We start from the raw sequence: 18,789 nt of genomic DNA on the forward strand, positions 1-18,789 counted from the left end.
CTAAATACTTTTTTGCCCCACAGTACATTAAATGTCACAAATTGTTGCAGCCAGAAGGATGTGTGGGATTTTAATGCTAATCAGAAGGAAGATAAAAGTTTCCAGGACAAATAAATAAATGTAATCATATAGATATTAGATATAAAAGTTTATTAGAACTAGACTGATATGGGTGATATCAATTGTGCTACATATGCAGAAGTAATGTGAAACATGTGTAATCACTGTTATTACTTCTTATATTGTATAAAAATATAAGAAGTTCTCTGCTATTCCAATTAACTCATGCATTTTTCTTTTACAGGGTCGACATGTCAAAACAGGACAGCTGGCAGCCATCAAGGTTATGGACGTCACAGAGGTAGGAACTCTTAGTTTCTAGTAATTTTGGGAGGGAGGGAGAGGGAGAGAGAGAAAAGGAGGGAAGGAGTGAAAGTGAGGAAGAGTGGGAGAGGGAGTGTGAGTAGGAGAGGGAGAGAGAGAGAGAGAGAGTGGGAGGGAGAGGGGGAGAAGGAGGGAGGGAGTGAGAGAGAGAGGGAGGGAGAGAGGGAGGGAGGGAGGGAGGGAGAGAGAGAGACAGATAGGGAGAGAGAGGGAGATAGAGAGGGAGGGGTAGGGAGGGAGAGAGGGAGACAGAGAGGGAGGGGGAGGGAGGGAATGAGAGAGGGAGACAGAGAGGGAGGGGCAGGGAGGGAGAGAGAGAGGGAGACAGAGAGGGAGGGACAGGGAGGGAGAGAGAGAGACAGAGAGGGAGAGAGAGAGGGAGGGGGAGGGAGGGAGAGAGGGAGACAGAGAGGCAGGGGGAGGGAGGGAATGAGAGAGGGAGACAGATAGGGAGGGGCAGGGAGAGAGGGAGACAGAGAGGGAGGGGCAGGGAGGGAGGGAGAGAGGGAGGGAGGGAGGGAGGGAGAGAGGGAGGGAGAGAGGGAGGGAGGGAGGGAGGGAGGGAGAGAGGGAGGGAGGGAGAGAGAGAGACAGAGAGGGAGAGAGAGAGGGAGATAGAGAGGGAGGGGGAGGGAGGGAGACAGGGAGACAGAGAGGGAGGGGGAGGGAGGGAATGAGAGAGGGAGACAGAGAGGGAGGGGCAGGTAGGGAGAGAGAGAGGGAGACAGAGAGGGAGGGAGGGAGAGGGAGGGGGAGAGGGAGGGAGAGAGGGAGGGAGAGAGAGAGACAGAGAGGGAGAGAGAGAGGGAGGGGGAGAGAGGGAGACAGAGAGGGAGGGGAAGGGAGGGAATGAGAGAGGGAGACAGAGAGGGAGGGGCAGGGAGGGAGGGAGAGAGGAAGGGAGGGAGAGAGGGAGGGAGAGAGGGAGATAGACAGGGAGGGGGAGGGAGGGAGAGAGGGAGGGGGAGGGAGGGAATGAGAGAGGGAGACAGAGAGGGAGGGGCAGGGAGGGAATGAGAGAGGGAGACAGAGAGGGAGGGGCAGGGAGGGAGGGAGAGAGGGAGGGAGGGAGAGAGGGAGGGAGAGAGAGAGACAGAGAGGGAGATAGAGAAGGAGGGGGAGGGAGGGAGAGAGGGAGACAGGGAGGTAGGGAGGGAGAGGGAGGGAGAGAGAGAGGGAGATAGAGAGGGATGGGGAGGGAGGGAGAGAGGTAGGGAGAGAGAGAGACAGAGAGGGAGAGAGAGAGGGAGGGGGAGGGAGGGAGAGAGGGAGACAGATAGGGAGGGGGAGGGAGGGAATGAGAGAGGGAGACAGAGAGGGAGGGGCAGGGAGGGAGAGAGAGAGGGAGGGAGACAGGGAGGGAGAGAGAGAGACAGAGAGGGAGAGAGATAGGGAGATAGAGAGGGAGGGGGAGGGAGAGAGGGAGGGGGAGGGAGGGAATGAGAGAGGGAGACAGAGAGGGAGGGGCAGGGAGGGAGAGAGGGAGGGAGAGAGGTAGGGAGAGAGAGAGACAGAGAGGGAGAGATAGGGAGATAGACAGGGAGGGGGAGGGAGGGAATGAGAGGGAGACAGAGAGGTAGGGAGAGAGAGAGACAGAGAGGGAGAGAGATAGGGAGATAGAGAGGGAGGGGGAGGGAGAGAGGGAGGGGGAGGGAGGGAATGAGAGAGGGAGACAGAGAGGGAGGGGCAGGGAGGGAGAGAGGGAGGGAGAGAGGTAGGGAGAGAGAGAGACAGAGAGGGAGAGATAGGGAGATAGACAGGGAGGGGGAGGCAGGGAATGAGAGGGAGACAGAGAGGTAGGGAGAGAGAGAGACAGAGAGGGAGAGAGAGGGAGATAGACAGGGAGGGGCAGGGAGGGAGAGAGAGAGGGAGACAGAGAGGGAGACAGACAGGGAGGGAGGGAGGGAGAGAGAGAGGGAGATAGAGAGGGAGGGTGAGGGAGGGAGAGAGGGAGACAGAGAGGCAGGGGAAGGGAGGGAATGAGAGAGGGAGACAGAGAGGGAGGGGCAGGGAGGGAGAGAGAGAGGGAGACAGAGAGGGAGGGGGAGGGAGGGAATGAGAGAGGGAGACAGAAAGGGAGGGGCAGGGAGGGAGAGAGAGAGGGAGGGAGAGAGGGAGGGAGAGAGAGGGAGAGAGAGAGAGACAGAGAGGGAGAGAGAGGGAGATAGAGAGGGAGGGGGAGGTAGGGAGAGAGGGAGACAGAGAGGGAGGGGGAGGGAGGGAATGAGAGGGAGACAGAAAGGGAGGGGCAGGGAGAGAGAGAGAGAGGGAGACAGAGAGGGAGACAGAGAGGGAGGGAGGGAGGGAGGGAGGGAAGGAGAGAGAGGGGGAGGGGAGGGAGGGAGAGAGGGAGACAGAGAGGAAGGGGAAGGGAGGGAATGAGAGAGGGAGACAGATAGGGAGGGGCAGGGAGGGAGAGAGAGAGGGAGACAGAGAGGGAGACAGAGAGGGAGGGAGGGAGGGAGAGAGGGAGAGAGAGGGAGAGAGAGAGAGACAGAGAGGGAGAGAGAGGGAGATAGAGAGGGAGGGGGAGGGAGGGAGAGAGGGAGACAGAGAGGGAGGGGGAGGGAGGGAATGAGAGGGAGACAGAAAGGGAGGGAGGGAGAGAGGGAGGGAGAGAGAGGGAGAGAGAGAGAGACAGAGAGGGAGAGAGAGGGAGATAGAGAGGGAGGGGGAGGGAGGGAGAGAGGGAGACAGAGAGGGAGGGGGAGGGAGGGAATGAGAGGGAGACAGAAAGGGAGGGGCAGGGAGAGAGAGAGAGAGGGAGACAGAGAGGGAGACAGAGAGGGAGGGAGGGAGGGAGAGAGGGAGATAGAGAGGGAGGGAGAGAGGGAGGGAGAGAGAGGGAGAGAGAGAGAGACAGAGAGGGAGAGAGAGGGAGATAGAGAGGGAGGGGGAGGGAGGGAGAGAGGGAGACAGAGAGGGAGGGGGAGGGAGGGAATGAGAGGGAGACAGAAAGGGAGGGGCAGGGAGAGAGAGAGAGGGAGACAGAGAGGGAGACAGAGAGGGAGGGAGGGAGGGAGGGAGGGAAGGAGAGAGGGGGAGGGGAGGGAGGGAGAGAGGGAGAGAGACAGGGAGACAGAGAGGGAGGGAGGGAGGGAGAGGGAGGGAGGGAGAGAGGGAGATAGAGAGGGAGGGGGAGGGAGGGAGAGAGGGAGACAGAGAGGAAGGGGAAGGGAGGGAATGAGAGAGGGAGACAGATAGGGAGGGGCAGGGAGGGAGAGAGAGAGGGAGACAGAGAGGGAGGGAGGGAGGGAGAGAGAGAGGGGGAGGGGAGGGAGGGAGAGAGGGAGAGAGAGAGGGAGACAGAGAGGGAGGGTGAGGGGGAAGGAGTGAGGGTGAGTGGGGAAAGAGGGTGAGGGGGAAAGAGAGGGAGGGTTAGGGGGAAAGAGAGGGAGGGTGAAGGGGAAAGAGAGGGAGGGTTAGGGGGAAAGAGAGGGACGGTTGGGGGGAGAGGTAGGGTGAGGGGGGAAAGATAGGGAGCGTGAGGGGGAAAGAGAGGGAGGGTGAGGGGGGAAAGAGAGGTAGGGTGAGGTGGAAAGAGAGGCAGGGTGAGGGGGAAAGAGAGGGAGGGTGAGGGGGAAAGAGAGGGAGGGTGAAGGGGAAAGAGAGGGAGGGTGAAGGGGAAAGAGAGGGAGGGTTATGGGGAAAGATAGGGATGGTGAGGGGGGAAAAGAGAGGTAGGGTGAGGGGGGAAAAGAAAGGCAGGGTGAGGGGGGAAAAGAGAGGCAGGGTGAGGGGGGAAAAGAGAGGGAGGGTGAGGGGGGAAAAGAGAGGGAGGGTGAGGGGGGAAAAGAGAGGGAGGGTGAGGGGGAAAGACAGGGAGGGTTATGGGGAAAGAGAGGGATGGTGAGGGGGGAAAAGAAAGGGAGGGTGACAGGGGAAAAGAAAGGGAGGGTGAGGGGGAAAAGAAAGGGAGGGTTAGGGCGGAAAAGAGAGGGAGGGTTAGGGGGGAAAAGAAAGGGAGGGTGAGGGGGGAAAAGAAAGGGAGGGTTAGGGGGAAAGAGAGGTAGGGTGAGCGGGGAAACAGGGTGAGGGGGAAAGAAAGGGAAGGTTAGGGGGAAAACAGAGGGAGGGTGAGGGTGGAAAAGAGAGGGAGGGTGAGGGGGAAAGACAGGGAGGGTGAAGGGTAAAGAGAGGGAGGGTTACGGGGAAAGAGAAAGAAGGTTATGGGGAAAGAGAGGGAGGGTGAGGGGGAAAGAGAGGGAAGGTTAGGGGGAAAGAGAGGTAGGGTGACGGGGAAAGAGAGGTAGGGTGAGGGCGGAAAGATAGGGAGGGTGAGGGGGGGAAGAGAGGGAGGGTGAGGGGGAAAGCATTAGGGAGAAGGAGAGAGAAAAAAGATAGAGAGAAAGAGGTATAGTAAGGGTGAGGGAGAAAGGGTTAGGGAGAGAGAAAGATGGGGAAAGAGAGGCAGGGTTAGGGGGAAAGAGAGGGAGGGTGAGGGGGAAAGAGAGGGAGGGTGAAGGGGAAAGAGATGGAGGGTGAGGGGGGAAAGAGAGGGAGGGTGAGGGGGAAAGAGAGGGAGGGTGAGGGGGAAAGAGAGGGAGGGTGATGGGGGAAAGAGAGGGAGGGTGAAGGGGAAAGAGATGGAGGGTTACGGGGAAAGAGAGGGATGGTTAGGGGGAGAGGGACGGTGAGGGGGGAAAGAGAGGGAGGGTGAGGGGGGGAAGAGAGGGACGGTGAGGGGGAAAGAGAGGGATTAGGGGGAAAGAGAGGGAAGGTTAGGGGGAAAGAGAGGTAGGGTGAGGGGGGAAATAGAGGGAGGGTGATGGGGAAAGATAGGGAGGGTGAGGGGGGAAAGAGAGGGAGGGTGAGGGGGGGGAAGAGAGGGAAGGTGAGGGGCGGGAAGAGAGGGAGGGCGAGGGAGGAAAAGAGAGGTAGGGTGAGGGGGAAAGAGAGGGAGGGTGAGGGGGAAAAGAGACGGATGGTGAGGGGGGAAAGAGAGGGAGGGTGAGGGGGAAAAGAGAGGGATGGTGATGGGGAAAGAGAGGGAGGGTGAGGGGGGGAAAGAGAGGGATGGTGAGGGGGGGAAAGAGAGGGACGGTGAGGGGGAAAGAGAGGGACGGTTACGGGGAAAGACAGGGAAGGTTACGGGGAAAGAGAGGTAGGGTGAGGGGGGAAATAGAGGGAGGGTGAGGGGGGAAAGAGAGGGAGGGTGAGGCGGGAAAGACAGGGAGGGTGAGGGGGGGAAGAGAGGGAGGGTGACGGGGGGGAAGAGAGGGAGGGCGATGGGGGAAAAGAGAGGTAGGGTGAGGGGGAAAGAGAGGGAGGGTGAGGGGGAAAAGAGAGGGAGGGTGAAGGGGAAAGAGATGGAGGGTTACGGGGAAAGAGAGGGATGGTTAGGGGGAGAGGGAGGGTGAGGGGGGAAAGAGAGGTAGGGTGAGGGGGGGAAGAGAGGGACGGTGAGGGGGAAAGAGAGGGATTAGGGGGAAAGAGAGGGAAGGTTAGGGGGAAAGAGAGGTACGGTGAGGGGGGAAATAGAGGGAGGGTGATGGGGAAAGATAGGGAGGGTGAGGGGGGAAAGAGAGGGAGGGTGAGGGGGGGGAAGAGAGGGAAGGTGAGGGGCGGGAAGAGAGGGAGGGCGAGGGAGGAAAAGAGAGGTAGGGTGAGGGGGAAAGATAGGGAGGGTGAGGGGGAAAAGAGAGGGATGGTGAGGGGGGAAAGAGAGGGAGGGTGAAGGGGAAAAGAGAGGGATGGTGAGGGGGAAAGAGAGGGAGGGTGAGTGGGGGAAAGAGAGGGATGGTGAGGCGGGGAAAGAGAGGGACGGTGAGGGGGAAAGAGAGGGACGGTTACGGGGAAAGAGAGGGAAGGTTACGGGGAAAGAGAGGTAGGGTGAGGGGGGAAATAGAGGGAGGGTGAGGGGGGAAAGAGAGGGAGGGTTAGGCGGGAAAGACAGGGAGGGTGAGGGGGGGAAGAGAGGGAGGGTGACGGGGGGGAAGAGAGGGAGGGCGATGGGGGAAAAGAGAGGTAGGGTGAGGGGGAAAGAGAGGGAGGGTGAGGGGGAAAAGAGAGGGATGGTGACGGGGGAAAGAGAGGGAGGGTGAGGGGTGGAAAGAGAGGCAGGTTGAGGGGGAAGAGAGGGAGGGTGAGGGGGAAAGAGAGGGAGGGTTACGGGGAAAGAGAGGGAAGGTGAGGGGGAAAGAGAGGGACGGTTACGGGGAAAGAGAGGTAGGGTGAGGGGGAAAGAGAGGGAGGGTGAGGGGGAAAGAGAGGGAGGGTGAGGGGGGAAAGTGAGGGAGGGTGAAGGAGAAAGAGATGGAGGGTTATGGGGAAAGAGAGGGATGGTTATGGGGAGAGGGAGGGTGAGGCGGGGAAAGAGAGGAAGGGTGAGTGGGGGGAAAAGAGAGGGAGGGTGAGGGGCGGAAGAGAGGGAGGGTGAGGGGGAAAAGAGAGGTAGGGTGAATGGGAAAGACAGGGAGGGTGAGGGGGAAAAGAGAGGTAGGGTGAGTGGGAAAGAGAGGGAGGGTGAGGGCGGAAAGAGAGGCAGGGTGAAGGAGAAAGAGATGCAGGGTTACGGGGAAAGAGAGGGATGGTTAAGGGGAGAGGGAGGGTGAGGGGGGAAAGAGAGGGAGGGTGAGGGGGGAAAAGAGAGGGAGGGTGAGTGGTGGAAGAGAGGGATGGTTATGGGGAGAGGGAGGGTGATGGGGGGAAAGAGAGGTAGGGTGAGCGGGGAAAAGAGAGGGAGGGTGAGGGGGGAAAAGATAGGGAGGGTGAAGGGGGAAAAGAGAGGGAGGGTGAGTGGTGGAAGAGAGGGAGGGTGAGGCGGGAAAAGAGAGGTAGGGTGACGGGGAAAGAGAGGGAGGGTGAGGGGGAAAAGAGAGGGATGGTGAGGCGGGAAAGAGAGGGAAGGTTATGGGGAAAGAGAGGGAGGGTTAAGGGGAAAGAGAGGGAGGGTTAAGGGGAAAGAGAGGGAGGGTGATGGGGAAAGAGAGGGAGGGTGATGGGGAAAGAGAGGGAGGGTGAGGGGGGAAAGTGAGGGAGGGTGAAGGAGAAAGAGATGCAGGGTTAGGGGGAAAGAGAGGGATGGTTATGGGGAGAGGGAGGGTGAGGGGGGGAAAGAGAGGAAGGGTTAGGGGGGGAAAAGAGAGGGAGGGTGAGGGGCGGAAGAGAGGGAGGGTGAGGGGGAAAAGAGAGGTAGGGTGAGTGGGAAAGAGAGGGAGGGTGAGGGCGGAAAGAGAGGGAGGGTGAAGGAGAAAGAGATGCAGGGTTAGGGGGAAAGAGAGGGATGGTTACGGGGAGAGGGAGGGGGAGGGGGGAAAGAGAGGTAGGGTGAGGGGGAAAGAGAGGGAGGGTGAGGGGGGGAAGAGATGTAGGGTGAGGGGGGAAGAGAGGGATGGTTGACCGGGGAAAAGAGAGGTAGGGTGACGGGGAAAAGAGAGGTAGGGTGACGGGGAAAAGAGAGGGATGGTGAGGGGGGAAAGAGAGGGATGGTTAAGGGGAAAGAGAGGGAGGGTGAGGGGGAAAGAGAGGAAGGGTGAGGTGGAAAGAGAGGGAGGGTGAGGGGGGAAAGAGAGGGAGGGTGAAGGAGAAAGAGATGGAGGGTTAGGGGGAAAGAGAGGGATGGTTAGGGGGAGAGGGAGGGTGATGGGGGGAAAGAGAGGGAGGGTGAGGGGGGAAAAGAGAGGGAGGGTGAGTGGTGGAAGAGAGGGAGGGTGAGGGGGGAAAAGAGAGGTAGGGTGAGGGGGAAAGAGAGGGAGGGTGAGGGGGAAAAGAGAGGGATGGTGAGGCGGGAAAGAGAGGGAGGGTTAGGGGGAAAGATAGGGAGGGTTAAGGGGAAAGAGAGGGAGGGTGAGGGGGGAAAGTGAGGGAGGGTGAAGGAGAAAGAGATGGAGGGTTAGGGGGAAAGAGAGGGATGGTTAAGGGGAGAGGGAGGGTGAGGGGGGGAAAGAGAGGGAGGGTGAGGGGGGGAAGAGAGGGAGGGTGAGGGGCGGGAAGAGAGGGAGGGTGAGGGGGGAAAAGAGAGGTATGGTGACAGGGAAAGAGAGGGAGGGTTACGGGGAAAGAGAGGGAGGGTGAGGGAGAAATAGACGGAGGGTTTTGGGGAGAGGGAGGGAGGGTGAGGCGGGAAAGAGAGGGGGGGTGAGGGGGAAAGCATTAGGGAGAAGGAGAGAGAAAAAAGATAGAGAGAAAGAGGTAAAGTAAGGGTGAGGGAGAAAGGGTTAGGGAGAGAGAAAGAGTGGCAGAGTGAGGGAGGGTAAGGGAGAAAGAGGGAGAGCGAGATGGAGAGCAAGTGTCAGTGTTTCCGTGGTGTCAGTGTTTTAGCTGTTACTCATGCCTCGCTGTTTTTTTTGCTGTTGTTTTTGCTGTTGTTTTTATCTAGGATGAAGAGGAGGAGATTAAGTTGGAGATAAATATGCTAAAGAAGTATTCCCACCATCGGAACATTGCCACCTACTACGGAGCATTCATCAAGAAGAGTCCTCCAGGACACGATGACCAGCTTTGGGTCAGTGCACTTTACTTTTAAGGCTAATATTAAAAATGGTTCATGTTTCTTCTTCGTCAGCAGCCAAAATGCAAGATAGTACTGAGGGAGGTGTTTAATACATTTATAATAATCACAACTCCACCAATTTTTAGCTGATTTTTACATGATCTGGTTTGTTACAAACAGCAGAGATGTAGTCCCGCATTACAAATACCTGCTTTTATGCTGAAATACTCACGAATATGCTCTTTAACAAAGACAGACATTGTATGTAATATTAATTAAAGTGTGTAATTTAATTAATTTTATGTTCTTATTTGTAGTATGTAGAAGTAGCCACCCAGCCCCCCCTTTGGTTAGTGGTAGGTATTGCAGGTTAGATTTGCCCAGTCATGTTCCTTGTTAATTTCCTTCATTCCCAACACGGCAGTTCAGTGGAAGGATGTGTGAAGACACAATCTAATTAATATCTTACGTTTAGTTCGCCATCCGCTGTTTTTTGTGTTCTGTGTGCATTCAAGGACATGTATGTAAATTACTAATGTCAATATTTATAGTTAGATGTATTTAGTATTTGATGATAGTTGGTAATTGTAATTACGATGACTATCTAACCACATGGCAATGCTAATTAGGTATATTTCTGCTCTTTATGTTTGTAGAACCACACACACACACACATACCACACTCCTAATGATCCAACTGTACCAGTGTGCAAGTGTATGTAAAACCTTCTTTGATGGCGAACAAATATCCAAGAATTTGACAGAGATCATTTTGACTGATGGTTCACAGCGGTCACCACTCCCACAACCAGTTTAATATAATTATTGGAACCCCTCATTACAATTTGGTGCCGAAACCCGGGAGGAGTGATCACTGTGCACATTAAAATGTTTCCATATGAGAGGAGAGATATGACAACACATGCTAATAATCGCCCTCAACGTCAGATATGCCCCCCAGCATGGATGGATGATTATGAAGTGCAGCTGCCAGTACGGCTGTTACCAGAGGACAGGCCTTTGCTCCGATTCTTGTGGAGGGATCTGAAAAGCAAGCGTCTACGAATGGCATGTCCTCCCCTTCGGGACCACATGCAGCCCACTGTCAGCCAGGGGATGATGTTCTTGTTGCTGTTGAGCGGTGCTTCTATGTAGACAACCACTTGCAAAGCCTCCCCTCCGCTGAAGAAGCCCGGCAGCTGATTGACAAATTCAAGGCTCAGCTTGCTACAGGTGGCTTTGACCTGCGCCAATGGGCTAGCAATGCCCCGGAAGTCATCGGCCACCTGCCGAAGGAGTCAAGATCTGAGAGCAGTGAGCTATGGCTCACAGAGTCCCATGAAGATCCTCAAGAGCTCACCCTTGGACTCCGTTGGCTGTGGCATCAGACACACTAGGCAACAAGTATCGCTCCCCAGAAAGCCCCACTCCTACTAAAGGAATATTTAAAGCACGCTGGCAAGGCTTTACGATCCACTAGGCTTTCTCATACCTTTCACCACGCGAGCCAAGATCATCGTGCAGTACCTGTGTAAAAAGGAAAGAGAATGGGATGATCCCTTCTTGCCAGAGGATGCTCTTAAGGCGTGGCTGAGTTGGGAAGCTGAGCTGCAACACCTTCCAGAGATTGTCCTGCCTCGTTGCTATACAAGCCCCCTCTGGACAACACAAGCTAACCCTGAGCCTTGATGAGGTTACACTCTGGACAGACTCAACCACCGTACTGACTTGGATCCAGTCAAACGCCTGCAGATTCAACGTGTTTGTGGGTGCCAAAGTCGCTGAAATCCAGGAGATGACAGAGGCTCAATCCTGGAGGTTCATGGACTCTGCGAACAGTCCTGCAGACAACATAACTCGTGGGAAGAGCCTAAGAGACCTTGCAGGGAAAAGCAGCTGTTGGAGCCATGACCCAGCATTCCTGCATCAGTCCCCCGAGCACTGGCCAACCAAATCCACAGCAGAGTCCCTGGAGGGTGAAGAGTTGCGCAAGACCGCATTCTGTGGTTCCATAACCACTGCCTCACTCCCCAGCTATCCCCTGTGCCATCCACATAGACCTCTTGAGTAGTCTGGACCAGGATTCCTTTCTGATGGCACTCCGCCAATTCATTTCCTGCAAAGGGAAACCTGCCGAGTTACTCTCAGACCAGGGCACGAATTTCAGAGGAGGGAACTTAAAGATTCCTTCAAGGCTTTGCACCCTGCCCTACAGTCCGAGCTGGCTAAGCACCAGGTGAAGTTCCTGTTTAATCCACCAAGTGCTCCCCACTTTGGTGGGGCCTGGGAGAGAGAAATCAGGTCTATTAATGCGGCCCTGTATGCCACCGTCCAGTCACAGACTGTAACAGAAGAGGTCCTTTGCACAGTCCTCATTGAAATTGAGGGTATACTCAATTCAAAGCCACTGGGTTACGTATCCAGTGACATTGCAGACCCAGATCCAGTGACATCCACCATGCTCTTGATGGGGCGGCACGACCCCTCTTTGCCTCAGGTTGTGTACACAGAATCTGAGTTGCTGAGCCGACGTCGCTGGAGACACGCCGAGGTCTTGCCAGACCATTTTTGGAGGAAGTTTATAAGACACGGCCTCCAGACATGGTCGACGTGGCGGAGGGACACCACCCCACTACAGCTAGACGCTGTCGCCATGATCGTGGACCCACAACTTCCCAGAGTCTCGTGGCCTGTAGGCCGCATCACAAAGGGAGTATCCGGACAGCGGACATCCAGGTCAACGTCTGGTCCCACTGCCGGGCTCCGATGAGAGTTCTTCTCCTGGATAACAAATATGATTTTCATATCTGGGGGAGGCTGTATTGAAGAACTTTGGGCTAGGTGTTTTTTGAGTAATTTATTTAGGTCTATTCTTATTTGTAGTATGCAGAAGTTACCCTTTGGTTAGTGGTAGGTATTGCAGGTTAGATTTGCTTAGTCATGTTCCTTGTTAATTTCCTTCATTCCCAACACGGCAGTTCAGTGGAAGGATGTGTGAAGACACAATCTAATCTTACGTTTAGTTCGCCATCCGCTGTTTTTTGTGTTCTGTGTGCATTCAAGGACATGTATGTAAATTACTAATGTCATTATTTCTAGTTAGATGTATTTAGTATTTGATGATAGTTCGTAATTGTAAGTGTGGTATGTGTGTGTGTGTGTGTGGTTCTACAAACAGAAAGGGCAGAAATATACCTAATTAGCATTGCCATGTGGTTAGACTCCTAATTATCCAACTGTACCAGTGTGCAAGTGTATGTAAAACCTTCTTTGCGAACAAATATCCAAGAATTTTAATTTATATATATGAAGAGTTTGATTCCAAAACGCGATAAACGCTGTTTTAAAAAAAAATTTGTTAGAGCCAGAATCAGAATGTTATGTGACCACTCTTGAAAAGCCAATATTCAATTTTCATCAAAACGCCACATCCGCCGTGTAATACTGCCCTGCTTTCTCTCTTTCTTTCCAAAACGCGACAAACGCCAGTCTTGATTTCCCCCAGAACGCCACATCTCCACTCATCCAATCACAGTGCAGCATTCCACGAGCTATAGAATGTAAACATCATAGCACGCACCCTGTTGAGACGGTCAGCATTTCGTGTAGCCTACTTTCACTTTCGTTTTTCACTCTCAAAGTCCTCAAAAATGAACGCTTTTGATGGTATAGAGGAGCCTGTTCGTGTAGCAGTTATTGGAAAAAAGAGAAAGCCATCAAAAAATTCTCATGTACGTGAAAAGGTAAAGAAAATGAGGCATTCGGGAGGGGGGAAAATTCCGGCTGTCATCTGCAGTTCACACACACACACAAACACACACAATACACACTATACTATGCCACACTACACTACACTACAGCACATGAATGTAACGTGATTTTGGGGTATAGTATATAGTATAGTCTTAATGTCTTGTTCGTTAATGGAATTTTGCACTTTTTCGATGAGAAATGTTTTGAAATTTGTGTTTTTAGGCCCAATGGCCTTATGTTGCTTGGGCTTATATTCAGATGTACAATTTATTGTTATTTATTATTGTATTTTGCACATTTTCAGTCAAAAAAAATGTTCTATTGATGCCAAAGGATATATAAGACATTTTGGAAAAAAAACATGGCATGGATTTATTGCGTTTTACGGAAAAATGAATTATTTAAAAAAAATAAATCTTTAAATATTAAAATCTTGATTTGATTTTTTTGTGTTATTTTAACCTTAGTATGGTATTTGATAGTTGGAAACAGAAAACGGTGGTTTTCTCTTGGTGGCAAACTCTTCATATATATATATATATATATATATATATATATATATATATATATATATATATATACACACAGTGTCATATGAAAAATGTTGGGCACCCCTATTAATCTTAATCATATATTAATCATTGGTTATTAAAAAGTTTTTTTTTTTTTTCGCAATGCCACGCATGCTTTCAAGCTTGCTCTGCGTAACTGCGGCGTTTTAGAACGCTGGACGAGATTTTAGATAATGAATTAATATATTTAATATTTTAATAAATTTGCCCTGCGGATAAGAACGGAACGCTAACATATAACTTTATATTTCTGTCTATTTCAAATGTTTTAAGTTTTATATACTTGACACGCAGCACCAGATACCAGGGTGATGCTTTAGTTTTCAGATATGAAAAAAAAAATGTAAAGTAAATTTCAGTTACATAATAGCAAAGTGAAATAAAATAAATTTATGTTCAAAGTTATTTTCTCTTTTAATTTTTTATTTCAAAAACTCCAGCTATTGAGTGAGAGTAAGCATCTGTTAAAATTCTCGACAGCAGAATGCCTATATCTGCTATATTAAGCTACAGTTAAGTCTGTGTACTAAACATAAATATAAATCCTTATAACTGTTTGATCCAGCTGTTATATTAATACCATTTTAACTTTTTTCATTAGATTATATTTTTGTCAACATTTTGGGTTTATTTTTGTTTGTTATTTTTTAATAATAATAGAAATTACATAATTTATTTTCTTTTGTTTATTTTTTTTACAGGGTGAGTAAGCTAAGTAATGCGATAGTTAGTTACTTTTACTTTTAACTAGTTACTTTTATAGTGGAATAACTTCGTTGTAGAAGTAACTAGTTACTATAACTAATTTCCTTTTTAAAGTAATGTGCCCAACACTGGTTGTCAATGTGCAAGTTTCCCGATGTACAACGAGCAGGCTTTTTAAACATGAAATGTTTAAAATTAATACAGACGTAGAAAAAAACGAAGACAAGCTATAACCTAGATATAAATAATATCAATTAGGCATATTTGTAGCAGTAGGGTATTTTAATTTTCATCCCTGACTCATATTCATATAAGTTAAATACCTGATTTGATCATTTTTTGTACAATCCCTGCTTAAGTTTTAGGTGAAGGAGACCCAAAGAAGGTTAGTGCATGTTTCTGGAAAAAAGGTGGGCGTGGCATCGCGGTGGTTACTGTCGTGTTGGCACCACCTAGTGGACATTTATTTATAATGAACAAAGGCTTGGTAGGACAGCATAAATTCTGATTGGATGATGTCAGTCAGGTGATGTGGAGCAGATGGGGGTGTGCAGCCATGTTCTTTTCGGTTCCTACAGTTCCATGAGGCAGGCTTACAGCAGACTTATAATCCCGTACCATCTTCACGATACCTTTGGTTCTCACTTATTTCAAGGCCAACTTTGTTAGCTGTCTGTCGAGTTGGCAAGTAACGTTCAACAGGGGCAGAACAGTGAAAAAACGGATCCTTAACGAGCATCCAACACGAGAATCGAAGGGATTTGCAGTCTGCAGCATATAGAGGTGTCCATTGATGGTATTTTCGTATCTACATCGGATACAACGTTCAAAGCATGGAAGAAGTTGAGGTGGATAAGACATATGAGACAAGGTCAGTCGCTTCACGCTCATCCACTACATCCTCACGCTCTAACCAGTCAACAGCCAGCATGGCCGCTGCTAAAGCAAGAGCAAGAGCCGAGGCTGCACGCACACGCGCCTCATTTGTTAAAAAAGAAACAGAAATGAAGTTAGAAAAGGTCCGCATGGAAGGTGCGTTACTGGCCTTAGAACATGAAAAAGAGGCTGCACCTGCTATAGCTGAAGCTAAAGTGCTTGAAGATGCTATTCAGCTTACAATTGATGAAGGTGACCTGTGTGTGAGTCAAGACATTGTCCCACAGGTAGATCCTACAGATCACACCAGTAAATATGTAGAGCAGTTTTCAAGTCTACAAAATGCTACTGAGCTGACAGCAAAGACAGAGCCTATGACTACACCCATGAATCCTGTAGGTGATATCAACCGCAAAGTCAGTCAGCCTCAACACAGTTCTGAGAGGGACATTCCTCTTATGCCACCAAACCAGCAGAGATATGGTGATAATTCAAATAATAATGCTAGTTATCCCGACCAAAACCAGCCTCTGTGGTCACACATTCCACTTGACTACCAACATCTTCCACAATCTCACAAGGCACGTGTACATACTGATGGACATGCTGGTATAAGTGACACAGCAAGATTTCTAGAGAGAGGTTTCCAAAAGTAAACAAGCAGGATTCTCTGAAGTTAAGAGAGTTAGGGGATCTCCTACGTGAAATCCAGTCAGCAAAATCAGAAGGCTATTTGGCAGGGCTTTCTTACCTGCATACCTCTAGGGGGGTAAACCCAATCGTAGAGAAATTACCTTATCATTTGCAAGAGAAGTGGATTTATAATGGGTCTCAGTATAAAAAGAGGTACAACGTCTCATTCCCACCATTCTCATTTTTTGTGGATTTCGTTAACGATGAAGCAAAGGCAAGAAATGACCCGAGCTTTAGTCTTAGCTCCTTCAACACAAATCAGTCAAAGTCTAATTCATTCTTCAAACACCCAACAAACAGAAAGATTTCTGTAACTACTCACAAGACAGGTGTTGGATTTCTAGCTGTTGGATCTGCAGACCAGTCTGTTGATGTGGGAAAGCAGTGTCCTATGCATAAGAAAAAACCTCACGCACTCAGACACTGTCGTGCCTTCAGGGCAAAACCTTTGGAAGAACGGAAGCTTTTCTTAAAGGAAAATGGTGTGTGCTACAGATGTTGTTCTTTTACATCTCACACCGCAAAGAGTTGTAAGGTAGAGGTTAAATGCAGTGAATGTGAGAGTGTTAGGCATGTATCTGCTCTTCATCCTGGTCTACCTCCCTGGTTGAAAGAGAACTCCACAGAGGAGTATGGCGGGGAGGAAGGAAACACCCCTACTGCTGATGTTACTACAAACTGCACTGAAGTTTGCGGCACAAAGACAGGTCCTAGATCTTGCTCAAAAATTTGCCTGATCAAAGTTTACCCAAGTGGTCATCCAGAGAATATGGTGAGGATGTACGTGGTTCTTGATGACCAAAGCAATAGGTCCCTGGCTATTACTGAATGTTTTTACCTTTTTAGGGTCACAGGACAAGAACATCCGTACACACTTTGTACTTGTGCTGGGGTCATGGAAACGTCTGGAAGAAGAGCAACAGGTTTTATGGCAGAGTCAATAGATGGAAGGACTCAAGTATCATTACCTACGCTTATAGAGTGCAACCATGTACCTGACGAACGCTCAGAGATCCCCCCACTGAAATAGCGCACAAGTTCCCACACCTGCAAACGATGGCTCATGAAATCCCAGAAATAGATCCCAATGCTAAAATTTTGCTCCTTTTAGGGAGAGACATCCTTCAAGAACACAAAGTGAGAGAGAGTCGCAATGGTCCACAGAATGCACCGTACGCCCAGCGCCTCCACTTTGGTTGGGTTATAGTCGGAAATGTCTGCTTAGGCTCGGCTCACAAGCCTAGCATTGTAAGTACATTCCGCACTAACATACTCTCTAATGGACGCCCTAGCTTGTGTACACCATGCCCTAATCATATACGGTTGAAAGAGGATCTCACTTGCATGAGTTACAAAGGCTTTTCTCAGCAAAGCAGCTACTTCCATTCACAATCGAAAAAAGAACAAACATTGGGTAGCACAGTCTTTGAGCAATCTCAGAACGATGACAAAGTTGATCTTTCTGTAGAAGACAGGATGTTCTTAGCCATAATGGAAAAGGAAGTATATATGGATGATTCCAATAGCTGGGTAGCTCCTCTTCCATTCCGTGAACCACGGCAACGACTCCCTAGCAACAAAAAGTAAGCTGCAAAGCGGTTAATGTCTCTATGCAGGTCTCTGGAGAAAAACCCAGCAATGCAACAGCATTTTGTCACCTTTATGCAGAGGATTTTTGACCAGAACCATGCAGAACCAGCACCACCACTGGAAGATGGGGAAGAAGCATGGTATTTACCATTTTTTGGTGTCTATCACCTACGAAAACCAGGCCAGATAAGAGTGGTGTTTGATTCTAGCGCTCAGTTCAAAGGTCACTCTCTGAATCAAGTGCTGCTCTCAGGACCTGACCTGAATAATAGCCTAGTGGGAGTGCTGTTGCGCTTCAGAAAAGAAGCAGTAGCTATAACAGCTGACATAGAACAGATGTTCCACAGCTTTGTGGTAAGGAAAGACCATAGGAACTTCCTGCGTTTCTTGTGGTTTGAAGACAATGACGTCACAAAAGAGATCATTGACTATAGAATGACAGTCCACGTATTTGGGATCAGCCCATCACCGGCTGTTGCTATTTATGGACTCTATCGTGCAGCTCAGAAAGAAAATGAGTATGGAAAGGATGCCAAAGACTTCGTTGAGCATGATTTTTATTGTGATGATGCATTAAAGTCAGTGCCAACTGTGGAGGAAGCTATTGATTTGCTTCGAAGAACACACGAGATGCTTGCAAGTTCCAACTTAAGGCTCCACAAAATAGCATCAAACATTCCAGATGTCATGAATGCCTTCCCTGCTGGAGATCGTGCAAAAGGTCTAAAGAACTTGCATTTAAAAGTATACACTCCTCCAATTCAAAAGAGTTTGGGATTGTGCTGGAATCTAAAGAGTGACACTTTCACATTTCATGTTGCAGCTGAGGATAAGCCCTTTACACGCAGAGGTGTTTTGGCTACGGAAATAGCCTTTTTGACCCTCTGGGGTTTGTTGCCCCTGTAACAATTTGAGGGAAGTTCATTCTTCGTGAGTTGACAGTAAGGTCCACTGATGGAGACTCCCCTTTACCAGTGGACAAAGAATCAGATGGAAGGATTGGAGAGATTCTTTGCAAGATCTTGGACAATTCGGAATTCCTAGAGTGTACTCAAGTGTTCCACCATCCTCAGCACGAAAAACAGAAGTGCATGTTTTCTCAGATGCATCCACCAAAGCAATCACAGCAGTAGCGTATCTAAGGACATTAGATGCTAAGGGTAAATGTGATGTGGGGTTTCTTCTGGGAAAAGCAAAACTCGCACCTCTGTTTGAACTTACTGTGCCACGATTGGAGTTGGGAGCTGCTGTGTTGGCTGTAGAAGTGGCAGAACTTGTCTTAAGTGAGATGGGCATTAATCCAGATGTTGTAGATTTCTATTCAGATAGTAGAGTTGTGCTGGGATATATCCACAATCAAACGCGACGTTTTTATGTGTATGTCAGCAATAGAATACAACGTCTACTAAGCCAGAACAGTGGCACTACATTCCCAGCAGCCTGAACCCTGCTGACCAGGCGACAAGGTCTGTTCCTGCTTCTGACATGAATGATTCTACCTGGATTTCTGGGCCAGCTTTCTTTCTCAACCCTAAGGCAAAGCTACCTTCAGACAAGCAACCTTATGATCTTGTTGATCCAGATCACGATGAAGAGGTACGGTCCAACTGTACAATTCTAACCACCAGCAGTGCTCATGCCAAACTAGAAGCTGAACGTTTTGAGAAATTTTCAACATGGAAGTCTCTAACACAAGGTGTAAGTCGTTTAATTCACATTGCTCGTTCTCACAAACTCAGCAAAGAAGACCAAGGAAGCACTTGTAAAGGGTGGCATTACTGT

At 50.1% G+C, this 18,789-nt stretch overlaps 1 protein-coding gene across 8 annotated transcripts in view; it reads left to right on the forward strand.

Annotated features, from left to right (window-relative positions):
* map4k4 (mitogen-activated protein kinase kinase kinase kinase 4) overlaps positions 1–18,789 on the forward strand; it is a 211,352-nt gene that overhangs the window by 41,163 nt on the left and 151,400 nt on the right. For all 8 annotated transcript variants that reach the window (XM_049485385.1, XM_049485378.1, XM_049485380.1 and 5 more), the window contains exons 3-4: positions 305–361; positions 8,705–8,830. In XM_049485385.1, the coding sequence (XP_049341342.1) occupies positions 305–361; positions 8,705–8,830 (183 nt within the window). The remainder of the gene's footprint in view (positions 1–304; positions 362–8,704; positions 8,831–18,789) is intronic.

The sequence above is a fragment of the Astyanax mexicanus genome, chromosome 11 (assembly GCF_023375975.1).
Source record: "Astyanax mexicanus isolate ESR-SI-001 chromosome 11, AstMex3_surface, whole genome shotgun sequence".
NCBI classification, from domain to species: domain Eukaryota; kingdom Metazoa; phylum Chordata; class Actinopteri; order Characiformes; family Acestrorhamphidae; genus Astyanax; species Astyanax mexicanus.